The sequence below is a fragment of the Myxine glutinosa genome, unplaced genomic scaffold (genome assembly GCF_964187855.1).
Source record: "Myxine glutinosa unplaced genomic scaffold, kmMyxGlut1.1 SCAFFOLD_937, whole genome shotgun sequence".
In the NCBI taxonomy this organism is placed as follows: Eukaryota; Metazoa; Chordata; class Myxini; order Myxiniformes; family Myxinidae; genus Myxine; species Myxine glutinosa.
Window position 1 is genome coordinate 59,644 of NW_027617032.1, and position 25,676 is coordinate 85,319.

Sequence of the window (25,676 nt, forward strand, 5' to 3'; positions counted from 1 at the left end):
GATTATCTGGAGGGCCGTCATGCTCAACCTCCGGACCCTCGGCCGGGGCCTCGATAAATGGGCTTGCTCGCTACCTGCGGCGTTGAACTCGATCAGGGCTCTCCTGTGTACGGCAACCAACCAAACTCCCCACGAGCGACTTTTCCACCACCCCAGGAGCACGGGGTGTATACGGTCTTTACCCAGTTGGCTCGCTGGGCCCGGGCCGGCCTACCTTAAACGGGCGGTTCGCGCGAGCAAGTACGACCCCCTAGTGGACAAAGTGCAGATTCTCCAGGCTAATCCTGAGCATGCTCGTGTGATGACGGCTGATGGCCGTGAGACTACTGTCTCCGTACGTCATCTTGCCCCATGCGGGGTCGCCGACCCGAGTAGGGAATCGGACGAACCGATCGAACCCATCTATGAGACCATGGACTCTCCCGACGCTCCCATCGCCGAAAGTCTACCGACCCTCCCCTCACCGCGTCTACATGGGCCCGACGGCTTGGCGTTACCCCCTTCGTCACCTGACCCTGGTGGCGCCTCCGACGCCGGGGACACTGGGATACGTGATGCCGTACCAGGGGAATTTCGGACACGTGCTGGCAGAGAAATTCGCCGCCCGGACCGGTACGGTTGGGTCGACTGATGCCCTGTTCCGCACCCTGTTCCGCACCCTGTTCCGCACCCTGTTCGTGCTGACACTCGCTCGCTTCTAGCCGCTCTGCCGTATAATTCTAACGGGGGGGGGGGGGGGGGGGGGGAGAATGTAGTGAAATCGTATTCGTACTGAGCCCGGGGTGATGCTCGCTGCTCGTTGACACCGCTAGGGGCGCGGCTATAAGACCCGCTGCTGCGGACGGTGCTCTGAGACTCCTCCTGTGACATGTTACATCTGGTAGACTCGCTAATGGTACGCCAGCATAGAATATTAAGCTTGCTTGCATTGAATGTTACTAGGGCATGCCCGTACTATATCTATATCTAAAATTATATCCCCCCCCTCTATTTACATGAAATGGTTTGGTCCAAAGCGAACGGCTTGCGAGTACGGTGACAATCCCCCCCCTCTATTTACATGAAATGGTTTGGTCCAAAGCGAACGGCTTGCGGAGTTTGGTAAAGAAATCGCCATCGCGTGCACAAACGCGCAGGAAAGCGAAAGAATCGCAAATTAGTTTTAATTAGTTTTAAAACATAGTTTAACGCCAACATAGTTTGCCAACGTGAAATAAATGAATACGCTCTCAAATGTGCCGTCCGAGGCAGAGTCTGTTCGCCACGTTCGGCACACGTGATAGCTCGCTGCTCTCTGATTGGTTGAATCGTTTTTTGGACATAGCTCGGTAACTACTTGTCCGATTAATTTCAAACCTTGAAAAGGCACATCCTCGGGTCCCCAGCAATATACCTGGCAAGTTTCAAGTATATCGGACCCGTGGTTGTCGAGAAACAGCGGTCACAGACAAACAAACAAACATACAGACATACACACATACACACACACACACACACACACACAGAGATTACTGGAATTATAGATAGATGAATGGTCCCATGTGATGCCAAATCTTATTCCTATTGCATTTGCTGTATTACAGAATGACGTCATGATCTAAAATGGAATTAAACCACCAGTTGGACTAAAGTTGTGTGGACCTGATTGGTTTTCCACAACAATACCAACACAAATCATGAATAACAAATTTATTATTATCACCAAAAGCATTTTGAGCCCCAAAAAGCAATCTATTTACATTATCATTCCTTTGTAGTTGAAATCTAATTTTAAGCCCATACAAAACTTTATCATAATCACAAAATCCAAATATACCTTCACTGTACTGCTACTTCACTGTACTCACTGTACTGCTACAGTAAAACTATTCTCTGCTTTTGTATCGTCATTATACAGACTTCCTTTGACTATAACCAGGGTCAGCATTTGTTCCCGTTGACATATCAGGAATAAAACCTTCAACAGCTCCCTTACCCATTCTATCACTAAACGAATATAGTGTAAATTTCATCATTTCAGATGTAGCAGAGACATAATCAACCGCTTCAACCTATTGTGTTCCAATATACAGGCGGACACTATCAAACATTTTCCAGAAGAAATCATTTACGAGTGTAGCATTAGTATTATTCGCAGCCTTAGTGAATTTAAATTTACACGGCAAGAAACTATCAGCTATATTCAAGTAAGTTTGTTGATTATTTATTTCAAAACTTTTTGTTCCATTTGAATTCCAGTCTGTTCCTGTTATAGCATTTACCTTGAAATAGTCTTCCTTTTTAGTGGAGTTTGAAATGATAATCGTATCATCCAAATCGTAGATACTATCAATCGCTTCCATACTTGTATTTATATAGCATTAAAATTGTTGAAACCCTGACCCAAGTATTTTAATGATTTTTTGTCGTTCTTGTGAAGATAGTTGAGTTTTACCTTTTTTTATTTCTTTGATTGCTTGTAATTTATGAGACTCCTTTTGAGCATCTTTTATACTCTTTATAGCACCCGCAACTGAGCGCACGGCAGAAGCAGTTGAACCAATTAGGTCTTTATGTTTAAGAATGGTTGAACCAATACCCATTAGAGTATCAATTATCCCATCTCCTTTATTTCTAAATTGATGTCCCACACCCCGTTGTCTCTTTGGTTTATAGTTTCCTCTACCAAGAAACATACCTTCACCCTTATAGTATGGTGAAAGGAACATCCCATCCCCTGTAATTACTTTATATTTTCCCAACTCGTGTTTTCTCACAATAACCATTATTTATTTATTGAAAAACTTCACGTAGGTGAATTCTGATGGATATAATTTCTTCATTAAAGGAGATCATACGATTATCTTGATCGGTTATCCTAAAATTTACTCTGTATATGGTTTTTCCTGACACAGGTAAATGGACAAGATTTTTTGGTTCCATATTAAATTTATAACCAATTGGGGTTGAGTATGCGCTGAATGAAAATATTGTATTTGTTCTTATTCCATCGTTATAAGCACCATCAATCAAATCACAATGAATTAATACTGAATTTATACCGGAGGATATTTGAATGACATTATCACTGTAAAACGTTCCGTTAGTTTCAATCTTTTTTGAAGAGAAACCCAATAGCTCTCTAAACAATTTTTCAATCGTGAAATCAACTTTATAATTATTTTTAAGTTTAATAGTTGATTTTGAAGTGTTTTTGAATATCTATTACAATATTTTTTGGTTCATCACCTTTTTCTTTCATAAGGCGAGAGACTTCAGAAGATATTTGAGAAATCTCGTAGGCTCCGGGTGAAACTGTTATAGTTTTGTACCCACTTCCTGGATTATAACTAAACTTGTTGTTTTTCTCTGTGATATTAAAAAGTGTATTGTAAGTCTCCATTGACAACAAAGAAGCCTCATATGAGACAAGGGGGTCAAGTTGTAGTGGGTAAGGGAATGAAGCTGTGTAATCACTCGTTGTGAAATTAAAACTAAGAATTGTGCTTCTCATCTTATTTAATATCTAATAAAATATCTTTGTATTGACATTTATTAATTATTTTCATATTCATCAACTGATCTAAAATGGTGGATGCTTCATTTAAACAATTGTTGTTTCCAGCCTTCTTACTACCTAACAACAATAATAACCTATTAACTAATTGTGATGGGTCATTTGGAAGAAAGCTAACACCCGAACCAAGCTTACTTAAAGCATCAATAATATGTTTCTCCTTCTCATTCTTCTTACTTTTACCGGCAACAGAAACTCCATAATCAAGTGAGTTTAGTAAATCAATATATACCCTATCTTCCACATTTTCCATATCAAGTGGTTCATCAAAATATTTTGAACCGCTGAATCCGGAGTTTGTTAGAAGAAACATTAATCTTGGAGTTAATTCAACATTTGGTTGAGCAGAACTTAAGAACACCAATTTATCATTAAATATCAATACCTTTTCTTTCACAAGATGGAACTGTGCTGGTTCTTCTGTTGGAATGAGACCTGCTCTGGTTTTTGAACCCGCCGAATATTCATTGTTTTGAAGAGCTTCCACAACATAATTAGGTGGTTGATTTACCTCCAAGTTTCCGAAATAATCCTTCATCATATTCTAATTCTCCAAGTTCTTTCTCTGTCATTTGACTAAAAACTTTGAGCATTTGAAGTTTTTTCGGAGTAAATTCAATTTCTCTTGTTTTCTTTCAAAGGCTTCTTCACCAGTTAGTTTCTGTCTCCGTTTCTTCTTTATCTCTTCCTGTTGCTTTACAACTTTTGAAAGCAACTCTTGATGTTCTTTAAACTTTCTTGCTCTTTCTTCGGTAATCATCTTCTGTATTTATTTATTGAAAAATATCATTTAATGAATTGTAAAGGTCAATGGGAAAATTTTCCTTTTCTTCGTCATTATAGTAAATGTGTTGAAATAAAAGCTTTTCTTTAAATATTTCATCAAATTCTTTATTGGTATTAATACGAGTTGTTATTTCTTCTTCACTAATACTTGTATCTCTGCTTTTCATACGTTTGCGTTGAGTCTCCTCATCGATATCAAAACCGAATGATAAAATCTTAACTCCATCACCACACAAATGTTTAATAATTTGTCTCATTCCTTCAGGATTAGTTTCTAAAATCCCAAGACCATTAGATTTTACTTTATTTAACTCACTCTTACAATGTGAATATTTTGTAGAACCAAGAGAGACCTCCTCAAATATTTGACCTTCGTTCCTCAATCGCATATGTTCCTCCATTGAAATGTAGTAATAATCTTTCCCTTCTATTTCTCCTGGTCGCATTGCTCTGGTTGTAGTACCTACAAAACGAATCATAGGGTGTTTAAAAAAAAAAACTTACAATCTTTTCATTTTTACTATTCAAGAGTTTAGATTTATGAAAGTTCTTTCCTGAAGCAGATTTACCCATAAGATTAATAATAGTTGTCATTTATGTGTGTAAAATATCAGTTAGTATCTCATCTTGTTTCACAACAATATATTTATATTTTCCAATCGTGTGTTTCATATAATTTTCAAATTCTTTTTTACTACATAACGTAGAGCAATTATCTCTCCAAAAATTATTTACATCTATTGAATTTAACTTAAATTAAAAAAAATATTAGCATTGTTTCTTATTGAGCGACGAGGGAGTTGAAAATATGACTGACTAAGATAAATACAATTACAATAAGAATGTCTCCCTCTTGTATAGTAGCTATCCATTACTGTTTGGTTTCTCTCATTAACACAATCATCAAAGATAACGAGGTTCTTTTTTGATTTATCTAAATCTTGAGGTGAAGGTATATCATCCGTATTATCACTGAGAATACAAGTTATGGGTTTTGATTTTGATATCTGTGTATCACAAAATAGTTGTATTATATACTCAATGTTGTAATCATTTAGTTTGTTTTGAAGTTTAAATAAACCGATAATGTCTTCCTTTTTAAGACCCGCATTAAAACCTTGTGATAGTAGTTGATACTCGGGTTGAAAACTTGACTTCGTAAAAATTATTAAATTATCATAATCTAAAAAGTTGGGGGTAAGGAGCATCTTTAAAAGCAAACAGGTTTTTCCACATCCGCTTGACCCGACTATTAGACATCTTAATGAATTTGGAAGATTTTTATGGTTGTTAAATTTTATCTTGTTTTCCCAAACGGGTAAAAAATCATTCATTTATATATTTGGAAAACAAGTCATCTAACTTTTTTTGAGCTATTTTAGAAACTATATATTTTATCCTGAGTTCAGGTTTAATTTCAAAATAATTCATTATTTTATTTATATAGTATCTTGTATTAACATTTCCATTAAAATTATTTTGAATAATAAATATCATTAAACCCTTATACATTTCCTCAATACAAAGAGTCTCTTCCCTTGAAAGAAATGGTGTATTATCATCATAATACTTAACATTCATCTCTCTTATTAATCTTGTAAAGTAATTCATTTTTGGTTCTAATTTAAAAGTTTTATATATTTATATATTTTTTATTATCATTAATTAGAAGATAATCACAGAAAATACATTTATATGAACCCTCATTATTAAGCCCTATTCTATCACAAGCCAGACAATTCTCTAATTTATCATATGGAGAGTCTGGAAATTCTAAATATCCTTCTATCATATTTATATAGTAAATTTTTACTTAAACTAAATGCAAGTTTATTAGCGAATAAATACAATGTTTCAAAGCACAAAAGACAAATTTCAATCAATCTCTACTTCGGTGGAAGATATAGAAAAATATGTCAAAGATGTTAAATTGAACAAAGATAAATATGGAAATTTTTGGGTAAAACCAGTTATGGAAAATAACATGAGTCCCTCTATTTCATTTAAAGGAAGAGCTCTAACTATACCTGGAAAGACATCCATTAAAGTAAATCTAACAAAAGTTTCTCCTCTACTCCTGGCAATTTATTCAAAGCTTGAAAAAGTGATCGATCGTGATACTTTGAAAAAGAATGATAAGACCATTAATAATTCTAGAGGAGACATTTGTATTTTCTTTAATAATCCAAAGGGTGTAGATCTAAGTAAAATGAATGATGTTAATATTTCTGGTGAAATGTCATTTCGTTCTATGATAGTTAGATATTATTTAAAGATAACTTTTGATATTAAAAATGTAGAGATTGAATCTGTTAATGAAAGAAAGTATATAGATATTGATGGGAATATTTTTCCTGCTAATTAAATATGAGTCATTACAGCAGTGAAGATTTTACTATTTTATTGAACTCAGACGATAGTGATGATAGTATTTCATTGAACTCGGACGATGGTGATGATAGTATTTCATTGAACTCAGATGATAGTTATGATGCTAATAGTTTGTGCTCAAATGATAGTTATGAGAGTAGCTTTATTGATGACTGAGTATGATTCTGAGTATTCATGTGATAGTTATGACTCAGATGATTCTGAGTGAAAAAGTGCTTTAGTTTAAGTATAGTTTCATATATAAAAAGCCTGTAAAAAGGCACTTTCTTCTATAAGTGTTTTACTTTAAGCACAGTTTCATCTTTAAAAAAGCCTCTAAAAAGGTGTTTTACTTTAAGTATAATTTTGCTATATAAATATGATCAAAGCAACGTATTGCGACGTTTGTGAACAAGAATATAAACAATACAACAGACACCTTAAAACTAACAAACACACATTTAATCTACTTCACCTACTATCTCCTATTCAGAAGGAAACAAAACACTGTTCTGCCTGTAATAAAAAAATATCCTCAAGAAAGGCTTCGAAATACATCTTAAAACAAATCAACATTTATCAAATTTTATCACAACTAAAAACTCTGATGGTGCATTCAAAGGACATATTAAAATAAGTCTTTAACTTCAAACCTCCTGAACCAGAGTCTCTAGTTGATGCTGTAGAAATAGTTAAACCTGCTGTTCAAACGTTGATTGAAAAAACACTAAAATAAATGAAACCACTTAAATTTTATATGGGAGTAAAATTAGAAATGACAAAGGACGAAGGAGTTATAGATACACCATACATGAGAACTGAGCCACACTTTATATCTTCATATCAAGATTTTAAAGCATCAGGAGTCTATGATGAACTTATTAAACAAGAGCAAGATGTGGATAATTCAATCGTAGGAAGTGGATTCAATATAGGAAAAATTATTTACATAGACATTCATATTCTTAAATCAGATCCTCTAAAGTCTAAAAGCTTCTTCTTACATTAATTTACCCAGTGTTATCAAAAATAGAAAAGCAGTTATCAATATCAAAAATAAAGACAATAAATGTTTTCTCTGGTCTATTCTAGCACACTTACATCCTCCACATTTTCATGATGAAAGAGTATCTCATTGTAAAAAATATGAGAATACATTAAATACGAAAGATCTAAAGTTTCCGATGACTTTAAATGATATTCCTAAATTTGAAAAGTTGAATAATTTATCAGTTAATGTTTATGGTCTTACAGAAACAAACATTCAGGTTTTAAAGCTTTCTGACAATTGTAAACAAACTCATATTAATCTTCTATATTTTAATTCAGACGAAAATTCACATTTTACATACATCAAAGATATTACAAAATTAATAAAACCACAAGTATGTAAAAGAACAAATAAAATATATATTTGTATGCGTTGTCTTAACTTCTTCCATACACAAGAAAGATTAGATAAACATTCAAATTATTGTGGTGAACATAAATCAACGGTAATCAACATGCCTAAAAAAGGCTCAAAGATCACATTCAAAGATGAAAAGAAAACAATAAAACATCCATTTGTTATATATGCTGATTTTGAAAGTATTTTAGAAAAAATTGATACTGCTTCTCCAGATCCAAAAGAATCATACACAAATAAATATCAAAAACATACTCCTTGTGGTTTTTGTTATTATATCAAATCATCCGTTGGTGATGAATATAACAAGTTAGAGGTGTATAGAGGCTCAAATACCCCAGAGGAGTTTGTGAAACGACTAGAAAAAGACTGTGTCCGATTAACCAAGATAATGAGAGAAACCAATAAACCAATGTCCTTAACAAGTAAAGAAAAAAGAGAATTTAGACAGCCAAAGGTTGCCTGTCATATTTGTGAGAAGAAAATTGGTAAAGGTCTAAAGGTTAGAGACCATTGTCATCTCACTGGTAAATATAGAGGTCCGGCTCATCAAAGTTGTAATATTAATTATCAACTCCCCTCTTTCATTCCTGTTTTTCTTCATAACAACGCTCATTATGATACACATCTATTTATCAAGGAACTCTCAGACTTCTGGAAGTATCTCAGCAATTCCAAACGGATCAGAAATACATTTCATTCACAAAAACAATTCACACATCTCCTATTACTCATATCAGATTTCTTGATACTGTTGCGGATATGGGATTTGCATCCATCCATATCCGCTTGTAAATATTCCCCTATTTCCTCAATACTTCCCAACTATCCCCAATCCCCCATTCCCTAGTCCCATTTTCTGTAAACAACACTCTGTAGACCCGACCTCCCCCTATTTCCCCCATTAAATGTCGTGCCCAGGTTCACCGCATCTCATGTAAGACAACTATAGGACATCTTGCTAGTTATTCTTAGTCTATGTCAGTTAAGGACTCGTTTCCATTAATTCTGACCCTTCGTTGCACCAGAATGTGATTGTATGGCACCGTTAGGAAGTTTAGGACCTCCCAATACCTCCCCGCAGCTCTTCCTCACAGTTCAACAACAACAACAACAACAACCACAACAACGAGCGCAGGGAGTGCGCGTCCTCACTCCGGCTTGGTTGGTAGGGGTGTTGGGAAGGCACCAGGCCTTCCCAACGAGCCGCCATCGAACATGTGCTCGACGGGGTTACCAAATAGGGGCTCCCTGTCGGCTCCTCGTCAAGGGCGGAGCCCGGTAACCCCCGCACCCAATGGAAGCGGCGGACCGGCCCAGTGGGGCGGAACCAACCAGCCGAGGGCGTGTCACTCCCCGCTGAGCATGCGCAGGGAGAGGGAGGTGACGTCAGATGCGCGCGGAGCTTGGAGAAAGAAAGACGTCCCCTTCGAGCGCTGTGACACCTCCCCGCATCTTCTGGACCATGCTTTATCCTGTCCCCGAGCCAAGGTGCACCTTGTGCTATCGACTACCTGTCCCTTCCTGCCATCAATCCCTGTGTAAGTCAGCCTTGTTCCGTTTGTCTGTGGTCTGTCTGGGAAAAGATAAGACGGTAATTAAGTGCCCATCTCTTCTGTGTCTTTACCTCACTGCCTTGTAATCTACCCCTTTTCTCCACCACTGTAATTATACCCTCCTCCGGAGGTCTTGAGAACTGTACCCCTTGCGTCGTTTCCTCTTTCCCAGTCGTCGTGTCCTTTCTACCATTGATTTGGCATAGCGCGATTTGGCCAACGTCTGGGTGAATCGGGTGAGTTGGGGAAGAATCGGGGAAACTGTTAGGTCGCGGCAATACCACCGCTCGTTAAATAACATCTTTAACCGCGTCCGTAACGATACATTTAAATTCATGGCAAGTCCATTGGCTAACTTGGTTCAAAATCTAAAAGAGTTTCCATGTCTTTCAGAGTATTTTTTTAGATAAAGATTTTCTAACACAAAAGGGAATTTACCCCTATGACTATATGGACTCATTTGAGAGATTCAATGAAACACAACTTCCTTCAAAAGAAAATTTCTATAACAAATTAAACAACAGTCATATATCTGATAAAGATTATGTACACGCACAAAATGTTTGGGAAAAATATAACATCAAGAATCTTTGCGAGTATCACGATTTGTATCAAAACTGATGTGCTTTTATTGGCCGATGTATTTGAAGCCTTTAGATCTGTTTGTCGCACTGGATATGGATTGGATCCTGCTCACTACTACACAGCACCTGGATTGGCCTGGAGTGCGATGTTGAAAATGACAAAACAAGATTTGGATTTGATAACCGATGTTGATATGCTTTTGATGATTGAAAAGGCAAAGAGAGGAGGAATTTCACAAGTCTGTTCAAAGAGATATGCTAAAGCAAATAACAAGTACATTCCAAATTATGATCCATCGGTAGAGAGCTCCTACTTGATGTATTATGATGCGAACAACCTGTATGGCTGGGCAATGTCTCAGGCTCTTCCTTATGGAAAACTTAGATGGGTAAAGGAAAAAGATTACAAAAAGGTTTTACAAGATGTATGTATCTCTACACAAAAAGAATTGGATGATTCAAAGGTTGGTTATTATTTTGAGGTCGATTTGAAATATCCAGAGGAACTTCATAACCTACACAAAGATCTCCCATTTGCTTGTGAAAAAGAAAGTCCAAAGAAGGAGTGGTTAAGTGATTATCAACAATCATTTAATATAGGTGAATCAACAGAAAAATTACTTACTACATTATATAACAAGAAAAATTATGTTCTACACCAAAGAAATTTGCGACAATATTTATCAAAAGGTCTAAGAGTAGAGAAGATCCATAGGGTTCTAAAGTTCAATCAGTCATTGGCTAAAGGAGTACATTGATTTTAATACACAAAGAAGAACAGTCAAAAACAGATTTTGAGAAAGACTTTTATAAATTGATGAATAATGCGGTCTTTGGTAAGGCCAATGGAAAATGTGAGGAAAAGACAAAATATCAGACTATCAACATCTTGGAAACAAGCATCAAAATTAATTAATAGACCGAGTTTTACTAGAGCTGAGGTCTTTACTGAGAACTTTTGTGCGATCCATTTGATTAAAGAGAGTATTGAAATGGACAAACCTATTTATATTGGAACATCAATTCTTGATTTATCAGTCATTAATGTATGATTACTTTTATAATAACTTGAGGAAGAAATATCAAAATGATGTTAATCTACTTTATATGGATACAGATAGTTTTATTTTGCAAATTAATACTGATGATGTTTATTCAGACATGAAAAAGGACATTAATATCTATGACACTAGTAATTACAGGCCAGAGAGTGAGTTGTTCTCTTCTAAAAATAAAAAGGTGATTGGAAAGTTTAAGGATGAATTAGGAGGAAATGTCATGAGTGAATTTGTGGGATTGAGGTCTAAGGCTTATGCTTATAAATACATTGTGAATAACGTTGAAAGGACTGATAAGAAGTTAAAAGGTGTAAAGAAAAATGTTATTAAAGAAACAATAAACTTTAAGGATTATTATAACTGTTTAACAACAAAGAAAGAAGAGTTTAGAAAGATTAATGGAATAAGAAGTTATAAACATAAATTATATTCAGAAGAGGTGAATAAGAAAGCATTGGGGGCTTTTGATGATAAGAGGTTTATTTTAGAAAATGGAATCGATAGTCTCCCTTATGGTTATATAAGTATATAAGTGATAAGTTAAAAAAAGGGGGGGGTTAGGGATTTTAACGGGCTACCGCCGCCTTTTTACTATCTATCTATAATGCCAGTAATCTCTGTGTGTGTGTATGCGACCGCTGTTTCTCGACAACTACCGGTCCGATATACTTGAAACTTGCCAGGTATATTGCTGGGGACCTGAGGATGTGCCTTTTCAAGGTTTCATATTAATCGGACAAGTAGTTACCGAGCTATGTCCAAAAAACGATTCAACCAATCAGAGAGCAGCGAGCTATCACGTGTGCCGAACGTGGCGAACACACTCTGCCTCGGACGGCACATTTGAGAGCGTATTCATTTATTTCACGTTGGCAAACTATGTTGGCGTTAAACTATGTTTTAAAACTAATTAAAACTACTTTGCGATTCATCGTAACTGCGATTCGTAACTGCCGTTCGCTTTGGCTTTGCGAATGGACCAAACCATTTCATGTAAATAGAGGGGGGGGATTGTCACCGGACTCGCAAGCCGTTCGCTTTGGCTTTGCGAATGAAGCAAACCATTTCATGTAAATAGAGGGGGGGGATATAATTTTAGATATATATATAGTACGGGCATGCCCTAGTTATATAAATGATAGAACCAAGTACCAACCAGACTAAAGAGTGGAGGTGTAATCAACCTTGGTATATAAATGGTAAACATAACGAATGTGCAAAATATCAAATAGGTATAATTGAAAAGACAACTGGTAAAAAAATTTACGAAACAAAGAATAATAATTAATTTAAATACCAGTGAATTGGGTAAAAACGATGGAAATATTTTTGAGTGGACGGAAAACTTTGATGGTTGTCAGGAAAATATATACTTTAATTTTAAAATGGTATGTGGCACTGGAGGCGCTCAAACGAACATTGAGGGAGGTTTATCATTTAATGTCAGCTCAGTTAAAATATCTTAATAAAGAACCAAACTCAAACATCTTTTTTGTTAATATATTAGATGGTGAAGGGAGTGGCAAGAGAATTAAATTATTTCCCACGCATAAACAAATATTTGTAGGATCGATGTTTGAGTGGTCTACTCGGGATCATTGATAGTAAGAGTACCATAAGACCAAGGGGGAATCATTGTTTGAGTGGTCTAATGCACAACATTAAGGATAGGTGTCAAAAGGCTAAAAGGTTCGTAAAGAGGTGAGAGGAAAATTAACATGTAAGTGAATGGGTCGATGTTTGAGTGGGTCAAAGTTAATCTGCCAAATGATATGTAGAAGAAGGATTATAGGTCTATAAGGGAAAACAAATATTTGAAGTGTTTGAGTGGTCTAATGAACAACATTAAGGATAGGTACTATAGACAAAAGGTTCATAAAGATTAGGGTGGGAGAAATAGAGGTGTTAATGGGCAATGAGGTTAAGAGGAAAATTAACATGCAAGTCAATGGGAAAATGAGTGTCCCAGAAGCAACATATATACACTACTGTCATGCATAGAAATGTTTTTTCAGTTTATTTTAATAGAAATTACCCCAAAGAAGGCATAAAGTCATGCATATAAATGTTTTTTTCATTTCATTTTGATAGAAATTGCCCCAAAGAAGGCATAAAGTCATGCATATAAATGTTTTTTCATTTTATTTTAATAGAAATTACCCCAAAGAAGGCATAACGTCATGCATAGAAATGTTTTTTTCATTTTATTTTGATAGAAATTGCCCCAAAGAAGGCATAGTCATGCATAGAAATGTTTTTTGTTTATTTTAATAGAAATTACCCCAAAAAAGGCATAGTCGTGCATAGAAATGTTTTTTTCATTTTATTTTGATAGAAATTGCCCCAAAGAAGGCATAAAAGTCATGCATATAAATGTTTTTTCATTTTCTTTAAACAGAAATTGCCCCAAAGAAGGCATAAAGTCATATATAAGAGGTGGTGTCTTGGTCTTCTGCCGCCTCCTTTTGGTCTTGCACCCTCTGTCCTTTCCATAATCTGCCTTTGGGTTTCTATAGAGCACGCATGGTCTCCAGCAACCCCTCCTCATGAAATTCCCAAAATCCACTTACTTCACTTCCCCCAAGTCGTTAGTCTTTTAATCTGTCTCTGGCATCAATTTCCTGAGTCCCTCTCCAGTCTCATTCTTCCCTCCAGGGCTTCAAAACAGCTATTTTTTTTTCAACGGTACCTTTTGCCAATAGGTATCCTCGTCGGCCCGTCACATCTGTTTGGTTTGAGCCAACCACACTACGTTAAATGTGACGTTGATGTCTGGCTTAAGAAAAATGAAAAACCTTTCAGTGTAAAATGTCAGTATGTTTCATTATGTACACGTAAACTCGTGAAACTTTTCTCAGTCGTGTTTCAGGGGGAAGACTTTTGTCGTTGATTGTGAAGGTTTGCTTGGATGTAAACCAAGGGAAGTTATTTATCTTCTCACCTGTGGGGATTGTGGCTTGCAACATGGAGGTAAAACTTCACAATGTTTGCATCAACATTTGAATGGGCAAAGGTCTACTGTGTCGTCTAGTGTTGAGACGTATTTATATAATCATTTTAATGAGGTGGGGCATTATTTTCGTCATTGTTCAATCCAAATAATAGACTCGGTTAATGTTAATTATTTTGATAATGAAGAGGATTGTAGTGTTGAGCAAGGACACAGGATTTTTGGATTCGGACCCAATGTGTGATTTATCCTCTGGCTATTAATGATGGAGTTTATTACCTTTACAAAAACCTTTCATGTCTGCTCAATTAGTTCAACTCCTCTGTAAGGCGATCTGCATGCTTTATGTATTATGGCCTCTGTTGCAGACATTAGGATCAGCATGCTTCACAGTACCTCTGAAGACACACCTTTACCTTGTGCTACTGTCGGGGTAAAAATGAATAATTGTCATCTCTGCACCAATCAGTGGCACCAATGGTCGTAAAGCATGCTGGGTATTTGCATCATGTAGTGTAGTCACGCGAACCTAAGGGAAATATGATTGCTTGTGCACCATTGGCAAAAAGCCATCTCACAGTTGTCGAGCAGAACTGTGTCTCTGTGTTGACAAAAACATGTTTTTGTCTGTGGCTTGACCTTGTGTAAAATATCAAGCCAAGGGTCCTCATATCTGCATTCCTGTGCTCTGATCTCATGCTCCAGTCTTTGCTTTTTCCTTCCTTTCTTGTAGACACTTTGAGTATAAATTGAAATTCAGACAGAATATAAGTCAGAGATCTGTTTGCCCTTGCGGACAAGAAGATTGTCTCCGTTCGTACGAATAAATATTACTTTTTGTCTAACAAGTTGTCTATCACAATTTTGATATATCTGGACTGACCCCACACTACCCCCTCAATATTTATCACACCTTTACCATGTGAGGTTGAAAATAAATTCCACCTGAGCTCAACACTGAATTCCTACTCCCATAAGTGCAAGTTTGAAAAAATAAACCATTGTTTGAATCCTTTACAGGCACCATCACAAGAAAAAAGCATTTATCTGCTCAACGGAAGTACAACAATTCCATTCTTGGGGGGGAAATGCCAGGGGCATAGAAAACGCCCCTTTATATGGTATGTCCCATGTGGCAAACTATGGAAAGGATGGGACATTCCATGGCTTGTGGAAAATCCCAGACGATAGAAAATAGGGGACATTCAAAAAATATTGCGTGCATGCTGGACTACCCTTGTGTTCTCAGGAGGAACCAAGTAATGCTCTAGAAAAGTTCACATAAAGGGGTGCCAATTTGATTCATACAGTTCAAAAAACTTTACTTACTGACGGGTTTTGACCTCGATATGTATGGAGTCCCTTTTGTATTTAAACATTTATATTTCAACGCCCCTTTATACAATTATTAAACAAGCACGTTCATCATTCTGAGTTACCTGCCCCACTGCAGATACAAGTACCGTCCCAAGGACGATTGCGCTGCTAACACAGGTCCTTGGGCAATTAAATATACTTCCCATTGAGGTCATCACTAGAATCTAAAATCCTCAGATTACAATATATAAGTTCTGCGATTTGGGCCAATCCAGATCTCATAAACAACAAGAAAGAGCAATCAGATTGCAAACCATTGCCAGGATGTGTTTTCAGTGTTTTTTAAGGCTTTTGTGTGAAAACAAATATGGCGGGCAAACCACATGATCGATGACGTTATTTTTTTTTTCTCCACCAATTTATTCCTAGATTATGCTCAAGAAATTTCAACTTAATTGGATGAAGTTTTGTACTTGTGGAATTATGATGTCATAATGGAGGCACCAATGACCATCATTAACATATTTTATTCCCCATGGAGAGTTCTTTACAATGAGCCGTCTCAATTTTTTCTATGCAGCGCTTTTCGAGACATAGAGGTGTAACGTTTTTCGGTTTTTCTAAAATGGCGGCCAAACCACGTGACCTATGACGTCATAATTATCATAAAATAATTATACAGGTGGGCAAACCTATGGTGGAAATATCCTGTCAATTGGACCAACGGTTGCAGAGAAACTCATATTTATTCTGTGCGGACAAACAAACAGACAAACAAACGGACTCAAATGCAATACCCTCTCCTCAGGCGAAGGTAACAAGCTGGTTAACTATTGGACAGATAAAGCATAGTTCATGATCCATTGGCAGGTCAAAATTTCTGACTATGAATATAGGAGAGGACGTTTGTTTCGTTATCTGTGGGTACCTTATCCCAAAGTGTCTGAAATAGTTTTTTGCAAAAAATAAATAATTCCCAAGACTGCTGATTAAAACAGTTCCAACTAGAACGGCACTCGTGGAGCGCATAGTCTCACCTTGCACATTCATTCTGAACAAAAATATCATCGTTCACTGAACATTCTACTATTATGGCCCATATACCCATATCATCCATGCACCCTATTAAGTCACATCGTTTCTTGGTATGTTATGAATGTCATAAATTTAATTCTTCACTCATTTCAGGTCATATATCAGATATATGAAATTTCAGATTTTTTGATAAATATTTAAATTCAACCAATTATGCCTGGAATACCACTTCACTGATGACATCATCGTTTTCACCTTATATACCCCATGGGAAGTTGATGACATTTGCCAAGTTTCCATTTTTTTTGTTGAGTGGTTTTGGAGAAAATGATGTCCAAATTATTTCCTGTAATGCAATATGGCTGCCATACCATGTGACCTATGGTGTCAGAATTCACAACAAAATATTATCCATGGGGAGTCCCTCCTGTATTTAAAGTTTTGCATCAATCAGACAAGCGGTTGCAGAGAAAACCATTTTTAAAGTGAAAAAATATAGACGCAGACATAGACAGACACACAGACAAATAGGGGCATTGCAATTGTCTCGCATCTCCTTTGGGGCGAGACTTATAAATAAGTATTTTTATTGTTCAAAGGGCTTGAAGGATAGTTCAGAGCTGTCTTGTCTTGAGCTGTCTTGCAGATCTAGTAATCTGTCTAGCAGATGCAACTGTAGGATGTCAACCTAGTGGTTTGAGGAATGGCATGCACATTTAAGGTTTCACATCAATGTGTGCGCCATTCTTGTGATGGGACTTTAAGCCAGGTGCCTCATCTGCTCACTTTCGCTGGTGGACATGTAAGATCCCATCGTCTTCCAAACATAATTCATCACTGTGTAGCAGAACTCTGCCCAAATCACAAAATCATACCCTCGTGCACAGGGGCATTGATTGCATCAGTAGCACAGTTGTGTCTGTAATGATGCTGCCATTGAACGATTGTGCACCACTCCTTTCCTATTCCATCTCCAGGCGCTGCATGACGTCATCACCGGGCACTGAAGGGGGCCTGGTGATGAGGCGTGCTGAAAAGGAGTACTCAGTTTTCACTCTGTTTCTTTGTTACTTGCGAAAAGTGAAGATTTTTGAAGGACAGTACAGTATATTGGTTGGTCTTGTGCATTATTCTGCCTGTCTGTCTGTCTGTATGTCAGTCACCTACATGTCACAATTTTCAACCGATCTTCACGAAACTTCACCAAATGCTGGAGTTGTTCATGAGCAAGAAGTTGTTTTTGGGGTCAATAGGTCAACATAGGCCAAAGGTCACCAACTTTGTCAGATTTCTAAAATCCTCAATTTTCATCCAATTGCTTGTTTTCTTGTGACGTCATCGGAGCACGCGCGCAGGGCACCCTGGGACACCTCGGCCATTTTGATACCCTCTCGAACAACGTCGTCAGCGGATTCACATTAAATAGTTTTTGTTCACGACCAGTCATGCCAATTTGCGGCGTATTTCGTTGTTCAAACAGGCCAGGCGTTAGGCCAGGAGTCAAGTTTTACAAAACGCCCAAACTTCTACTGAATCAGGGTGAGGAAACAAGAAATTTAAGTGAAGAGAGGCGGCGTTTGTGGAAGGCTGCCATCAATCGCAGTGACATCCAAACAGAATCACAGTGGGATCGCACACCTGTCTGCTCCGAGCATTTTGTTAACAGTAAGTAAGAACATGTTTCATTGTATAACCATACAATTACTAAAATCATTAATGATATTGAATACAATACATACATTTGAACAAATGGAGGGCACTTAATCAATCAGGTCCATAACATTAACACAAGCAGCTTTAAAAAATACATGTTTGTTTAATATATTAATACCTTGGATCGAATCAAGTGGACGTCATTCAGTTCTTTGTGTAGGATTTGTCGCACCCATCCATCTTGGTACAACCTGTATGCCTCGAGGGATTTATACTTCTTCAACTCATCTTTGGTATAGGCCGATTTGCTGAACAACAGGTAGTTGATCACGTCGATGTGGGTCACCTGAGGCCACTTGCTCACATTCTTCTCAAATTGATCATTTGATAGAGCATAAGGGTCACACCCAATGACAGAAATCTTCTCTTTGTAACGAACAAGAACGTCCGGGGGGAGCGTCTCTTGGTAGCCAAGGTTGGCACTCGCACTGCTAGCCATACTCAAGCCTGGATCTACCGTATCCTTACGTACACTCCAAGTCTGTTCTACAGGTAGTTGGTTGCAGGTTGACCCACTGCCCAGGTGTTCACCAGTTCACTGGTCCACGGCAAACTTAAACCGAATGTTCTGTGTTTGTTGGGCAACAATACGTAATATAAACTAGATGGCACCACACTCCACATGAACGTGACAAAACAAACAAAATTACTTTATAAAACAGACTTTTTGCGATCCGCATTCACCATAAACCAACGCAACAAATCAATATCAGCGCACACGGACAGATTAGCTTGGGTATCAAAATGGCCGCCGCGCAATGCGAGATGGGTAATTTGTGACGACAGTGAAAACAAAGGATTGACTAGAAATTTGAAGAGGATTTGCATATCTGGTCACTGAAGTCAACCACCAAGTATTTTTGAGGTCATCATAGGCCAACAACTTATTTTAGGTATTTTACAAGTATGCTATGCATGACATATTTATTGTTTTCTTGTTTGTTTGTTTGCTCCTTTGAGCTAAGAAGCTGAAATTTCGGCACAATAGTGAGCAAGTGCTTTGGCAAAAATTGGACTTTTTGTTTTTTGATTAATCAATTAATTGATTATTTACTTAATTATTATCGATTAATTAAGTATTTATTTATTTCCTTTCTCATCTGGGCAATATCTCAGGCACCTTTTGAGCTCGGAAGCTGATATAGTGATATATGGACATGACAGTGACCAAGTGATGTGGCTGTAAAGGATATTTTTGATTAATTGATTGATAAATTAATTGATTTATTATTTATTGATTAATCAATTAATTATTTTTTTTTCGATTAATGCCTAATTTTCAAAAAGTTACAGCTTTGGATGAAATACTGGTGGTTGAGGTATGCCAATTGATTAAGAAAATATTTTATGATATTATTTATTTCTATTAATTACGCAATTAATTGATCAATTACACAATTAATTCAATCCTGACAAATCTCACTCTCACTATGTCTCTTCGAAAAGACCGTCTGGACAACCCTCCCATCTACTTTCTCAACAATCCTCTCCAAGAAGTTCTGTCACTCAATCTCTTGGGTCTCACAATCTGCCATGATCTTTCCTGGGAAAAACACATTTTCAAGCTGGCCTCCAAAGCCAGTCAGCGACTGGGCATTCTCCGTCGTGCGAAGTCCTTCCTTGGCACACCTGAGCTCCTCACCACATACAAAGCTTTCATCCGCAGCTCAATGGAATACTGCTCTCCCCTCTGGGCTGGTGCTCCTGCATCACACCTCGCTCGGCTTCACGCTGTTGAAACCAAAGCTTTCAGAATCATTGGAATCTCCTGCGATGTAGTCAACTCCGAGGGCCTTTCACTCACTCACCGCAGGCAGGTTGGTGGTCTTTCTGTCTTCTACCGACTCCTCTCTGGCCTAGCCCCCACAGCCCCGTCTGTGCTCTGTCCCCCAAGTACTCCTGCAGGTCGCACAAGATCTGCCTGCAACCCTCTTCTGGTGAAACTGCCAAAATCAAGACTCTCTGCTCACCTTCACTTTTTCATTCCTCTTTTCTCCCACCTCTGGAACAAACTCCCTCACTCTCTTCAATCCCACTCATCCCTCCAGGTCTTTAAAACAGCTGTTCACCACCATCGATCTTCCACCATCCAAAACCTTGATCTTTTCTACCCCCATTAATTCACCCCAGATCCACTTTTCTGAAATACCGACTTCTTTCCTGGAAGTCCTAGCAGTGTCCATGTGTTTTTTTTATTAACCTCTCGCACCCCCCCCCCCCCCCCTTCCCACGCATCCTCCCCCCCAAGCCCTCTACCTCCCACAGATCTCCCAATGTCCTTGCTCTCAAATGTTGTACTTTTGTGCTTCCCCCTCTATCCCCATCTTGTCTCCCGCTCTATTTATTTCGTCTTATGTGTCCGTTTGTTTTTGTCATCAATGTTAGCTCTTACACGAGCCTCGATCTTGTATACATACAAAAAATATATATATATATTGTACAACTCTCCCTCCCAACACCGACTCTATGTGCTGCATTGCGGTATTGCCGGGCACTGAAGGCGCCCCGGCAATGCCACACGCCAGAGGGTGTTATTTATTTATTTGGCATGGGGGCGGTATACTTTGAATGTATCTGTACTTGTTTGTAAATTATTTCTGCCCCACCAAGCAGTGAGCAATGGGTAATGGTGATCAATTACATACATATAAATCATTACATGATTATTCTGGAAAACATGTCAAACCATTATAAAATTTTATTTGCCAGTGCAATTCGATTCCATGAACATGAATGACATGAAAATACAGAATAAAATGCTTATCTTACTGTGGAATGTACCATGTCCCAATTATTAATAGTGAAGGAGATATAAAAATTGTTGAAAGGATTAAACATTGAAAATATGAAATTTATCAAATCATGTGAAACTGTCACTCTCTCGTGGGAAAATCAGTATTTGGGCTGAGGGTGGATATACACCCTAATAAAGTTAAAGGCAACAGAACGATGCTGTTAAAATAGATTGACATTCAAAAAAGAGATAAAAACTGTGGGTTTTCTGAACTACTGCAATTCATTGAAATGTTACATACAACTAGATGGCTTGGACAGCTTTCTTGGTTTCGTCTTCATGTTAAACTGCATGTTCGGTTGGATACTTTTGTATGTGGTCATATATAAACTGGCATTGCACATTCATATTGAGAAATATGTGCATGTGCAGTCCTAAGACTGCTACACACTTTAGAGAAAAAAGCTGTGGAATGAAGTCCAATTATGGGTGAATTTTATGATGTTCACATCAAAAAAATTGATAATGGTGACCATTTGAAACTCAAGAGTCCAAAAACACGTTTTATATCTTACAACCCAGCAAGACCTCGTCCTCAAAATCACGCTTCTCCTTGCAAAACTCCTTTTCCCCTTCATTGCATTCTTTGTCCAACGGCCAAAGCTCGATCCATGAATCCTGGCCCAGGATATAAGGAATTCTGGCAAAGAGAAAGGCCTTGTATGTGGAATATAATTTAACTATGACACAGATTGAAGGGTAAACCTTATATCCATGTGCAGTAAGACATCTATAAAATAAATAAGGATATAGTCAACCATCGTTAATCTGGATTACTTTTAGTAAGGGCATTTTATGAGATATTTCACAAATCTGTTAACTAAATTGTTACCAAAAAATTTCTTCACCAATATGTTTGTAAAGGTGTGTAATAACATGTGTTAAAATGTTGAAGTTCAACTCCCGTGGGAAACCCAGAAAAAAAGCTGTTGAATTCGGGTACCGAAAAATTATTTTCGAGAATTTTTTTTTTTTTAAATCGGCCCTTAAGTAACTTATGAGGGGTCAAATAAGGGTTTTTCATGATTCTGAGTTGATTGTTAACATTTATATTTTCACTTTTACATTTACACACAAAGTAGCTTTTATTTCACATACATATATAATACTCAAGAGTTATAGTGCAGCGGCATAGCAAAAATTTAAGAAGAATTGTGCATTTTGTGATGGAAGCACCAAATTTGGCACAATGATAGAATGTTATATTTAGAACATTTTCAGATATGGAACCACTTTGAAATTCACCCAAGGTCGCCGCCATATTGGATTTCAAAATGGCGGCTTTAAAAATCTGTAACCCTTAGGGGGGGTGGTGGAAACAAATCCTACAGGCACAATTATTGCCCCATTCACCCTATATCTTTTCTAACATCAGTAGACACATTACAGCGGCGATTCTGAGCTCAAGGGAACATCTAGGGGTCTGGGGAGTGAAAAATTTGAAAATTTCGGCCAAAAATACCCCTAAAAGAGGTCATTTGGTGTCAAATTTCAGGGGGGGTCGTGTATTGTCCTGTAGATAAAACATGCTGGTCCGTTGATTAACCCCTAATTAAACGACTTTTTTGTTTGTTTGCTCCATCCAGGTTTCAATCATGTCGAAGCAGTTCAAGTTAGTTCATGTTACCAAGCATGTAACTTCAACGCCAAAGACGCCACTGGACTGGGAACTCTGTGTTCTGTGTCAAGTTGATATAGGAGAGTCCCTACAGTGTCCTGCTGTCACGAAAAGAACTGATGCAGGTGCTGGATACAAGACACTTGAAGACAATCTATCAGCATTCAATAAACTAGGCAAGCTGCCACAAGACGTGGACTTGCAACGACTGGATGAAGGCCAAGGGATAGCTGCCACTCTAGCTGCCCACCAAGCCAAGTGGCACAAGTCATGCAGGGTGAAATATAACACTACCAAGCTACAGCGGGTACAGAAGAGAAGTCATTCAGAGGGAAGCCCTATCCCCAGTACAATCACAGATAAGTACAAGCTTACTAGGTCTCAGGCAGCTTGTGTTGATAGCATATGCGACAATTTGTGCTTCTTCTGCCAGCAAGAGCTTGGTTTGGAGTTTCATCAAGCAGCGACATTGGAACTAGATAAACACGTTCGCAAGGCTGCAGAGTTTCTTCAGGATACCACTTTGTTAGCCCAACTGAGTGCTGGGGACATGGTCGCAAGAGAGGCCAAGTACCATAAGAAATGTTTGACATCCCTATACAACCACGTGAGGGCAGCAAAAAAGCTTGCTGAGCAAAGCCAGAGCACGGTAGATGTCATTTCAGCAATAGTCCTTGCTGAACTGGTAACGTACATAGAGGAAACTGCTAAAGAAGAAGACACTGCTCCTGTATTCAAAATGGCAGACCTCACCAAGCTCTACACAATGAGAATGGAACAGTTCGGAGTTGTGCTGGAAACACGAGTCCATACAACCAGACTCAAGGAGCGTATCCTGGCACACTTCCCTGATCTGCAGGAGCACAGGCAGGGAAGAGATGTCCTGCTGGTGTTTCAGGAAGACATTGGCAGTGCATTAGCCAAGGCATGTCAACATGATATTGACAGTGATGTTGTGCACCTGGCACGAGCTGCAGGGATTATAAGGAAGGATATGTTCCAGTCATCTCAGCCTTTCAATGGGTCCTTCTCAAACAAATGTCAAGAAGAGTCTGTGCCACAACTGCTGCTGACAATGGTCTCCATGATTTTAGAGGGCGCAGGCATCAAAGATCAGGCATGTCAGTCATCGGCATCGGCGTCTGTGACAATAGCTCAACTTCTCAAATACAACAGTGTGAAGCATGAGAGGAGAGGTGCAGGCACAGACGTACGACACAGCATTAGTCAAGAGACTCCTTTGCCAATATATCTTGGCTTGATGCTTCATGCCCATACGAGAAAGAGGGAACTGGTTGACACATTATCTGGACTAGGGATCAGCATTGCCTATGATAGAGTGCTACGGATCTCTGCAGAGCTGGGGAACGGGGTCTGTCAGCGCTTTCGGGCGGAGAAGGTGGTCTGTCCCCCAAAGCTCCGCGGTGGAGTGTTCACCACATCAGCTGTGGATAATATAGACCACAATCCCAGTTCCACGACAGCACACGACTCCTTCCACGGAACTGGTATTTCATTGATACAACATCCAGACTATGACAATCAAGGCACAGACCGAGGTATTGTCATCATCGGGGGTGTCTCAAATGTCAAGACTGTGGAGGACCTTCCACGGTATTACACAGATGTACAACCAGTTAGTTCACTTGCCAAAAGCCACCCTGTACCAGCTGGAACCCAGGCGTCGCTGCAGAGGAATCCTGCACAAGCTGAACTGGATAAAGAGAAGAGGTGGCTCCAGACTGTGAAGGATGCATGTGACAGTGGTGACACACAGAATCCAGGAAACATTTCTTGGGCTGCACATCATGCAGAGAACCAATCGGCCAAGGATACTAGTATCACAGTCACACCCACTGCCTTGCTTCCCCTCTTCCATGACCAAGCCCAGTCAGTGGCAATGATCCGCCATGCCATGGATGTCGTGAAAGCAGCGATCAATGAGCTAAACCCTGGACAGATACCCGTCGTCACACTGGACCAACCACTTTATGCGATCGCCAAGCAGGTGCAATGGAACTGGCCAGACACACATGGTGAAGATCTCTTTGTGGTCATGCTGGGTGGTCTACACACAGAGATGGCAGCTTTGAAGACAGCAGGAGACTGGCTGCAAGACAGCGGTTGGACACAGGCATTGGTTCAGGCAGAGATAGCAACAGCTGGCACAGCAGACTCCTTCTTGCGTGCAGCTCACGTCAGCCGTACAAGACGCGCCCACCAAGTAACTGTTGCTGCCCTACACATACTGCAGCATCGTGCATATGACATATACAACGAAAGAGCAACTGCAAGAGATGAGGAACCATTGGAGTTTGAGGCATGGTGTGACCAGAGAGCAGCGGCATGTCCACAGTTTCAGTACTGGGCCACTGTACTTAACCTGGAGCTCTGTATACTCCTCTACATACGTTCACTGAGAGAGTCCAACTTCACGCTGTACATGGACACCCTACCAGAGCTAGCTGCATGGTTCGCTGCATTGGGCCATATCCACTATGCTCGCTGGTTACCAGTCCACATCAGGGACATGGTTGGCATTGCAGAGAAACACCCAGATGTTGCTGCCAAGTTCCATGCGGGGCACTTCACATCCAAGAAGACTAGGCATGCTTTCTCCGCCATCTCCCTAGACCAGGCTCATGAACAAAACAATGCCACGGTCAAAGGCGATGGCGGGGCAGTGGGCCTAACTGAAAATCCAAGTGCCCTTCGACGGTGGATGGTGGCTGGCCCCGAAGTTGCTCGGGTCATCACAGAATTTGAGACCTCACAGCAACTGCGCCAAAGGGGAGAGCACACCCACCACCATGAGCAAACCGACAGTGTGCAGAAGAAGTTCGTCCAAGATGTCCGTGCACTGACAACAGTCATCGAAGAGATGGGCAGCCCCTTTGAAGAAGAAAGCACAGATTTGCTGGTCCTGGGCAC

At 38.9% G+C, this 25,676-nt stretch overlaps 2 protein-coding genes across 2 annotated transcripts in view; both read right to left on the minus strand.

Annotated features, from left to right (window-relative positions):
• Positions 1 to 20,493, minus strand: part of LOC144889120 (uncharacterized) — a 55,610-nt gene extending 35,117 nt beyond the window's left edge. The window contains exon 1 of the mRNA XM_078769025.1: positions 18,452 to 20,493. Coding sequence (XP_078625151.1) covers positions 18,452 to 18,772 — 321 coding nt within the window. The 5' untranslated portion in view covers positions 18,773 to 20,493. The remainder of the gene's footprint in view (positions 1 to 18,451) is intronic.
• A 523-nt stretch (positions 20,494 to 21,016) lies between these two features.
• Positions 21,017 to 25,676, minus strand: part of LOC137431473 (complement C3 alpha chain-like) — a 65,898-nt gene continuing 61,238 nt past the window's right edge. The window contains exon 8 of the mRNA XM_068122829.2: positions 21,017 to 21,767. Coding sequence (XP_067978930.2) covers positions 21,632 to 21,767 — 136 coding nt within the window. The 3' untranslated portion in view covers positions 21,017 to 21,631. The remainder of the gene's footprint in view (positions 21,768 to 25,676) is intronic.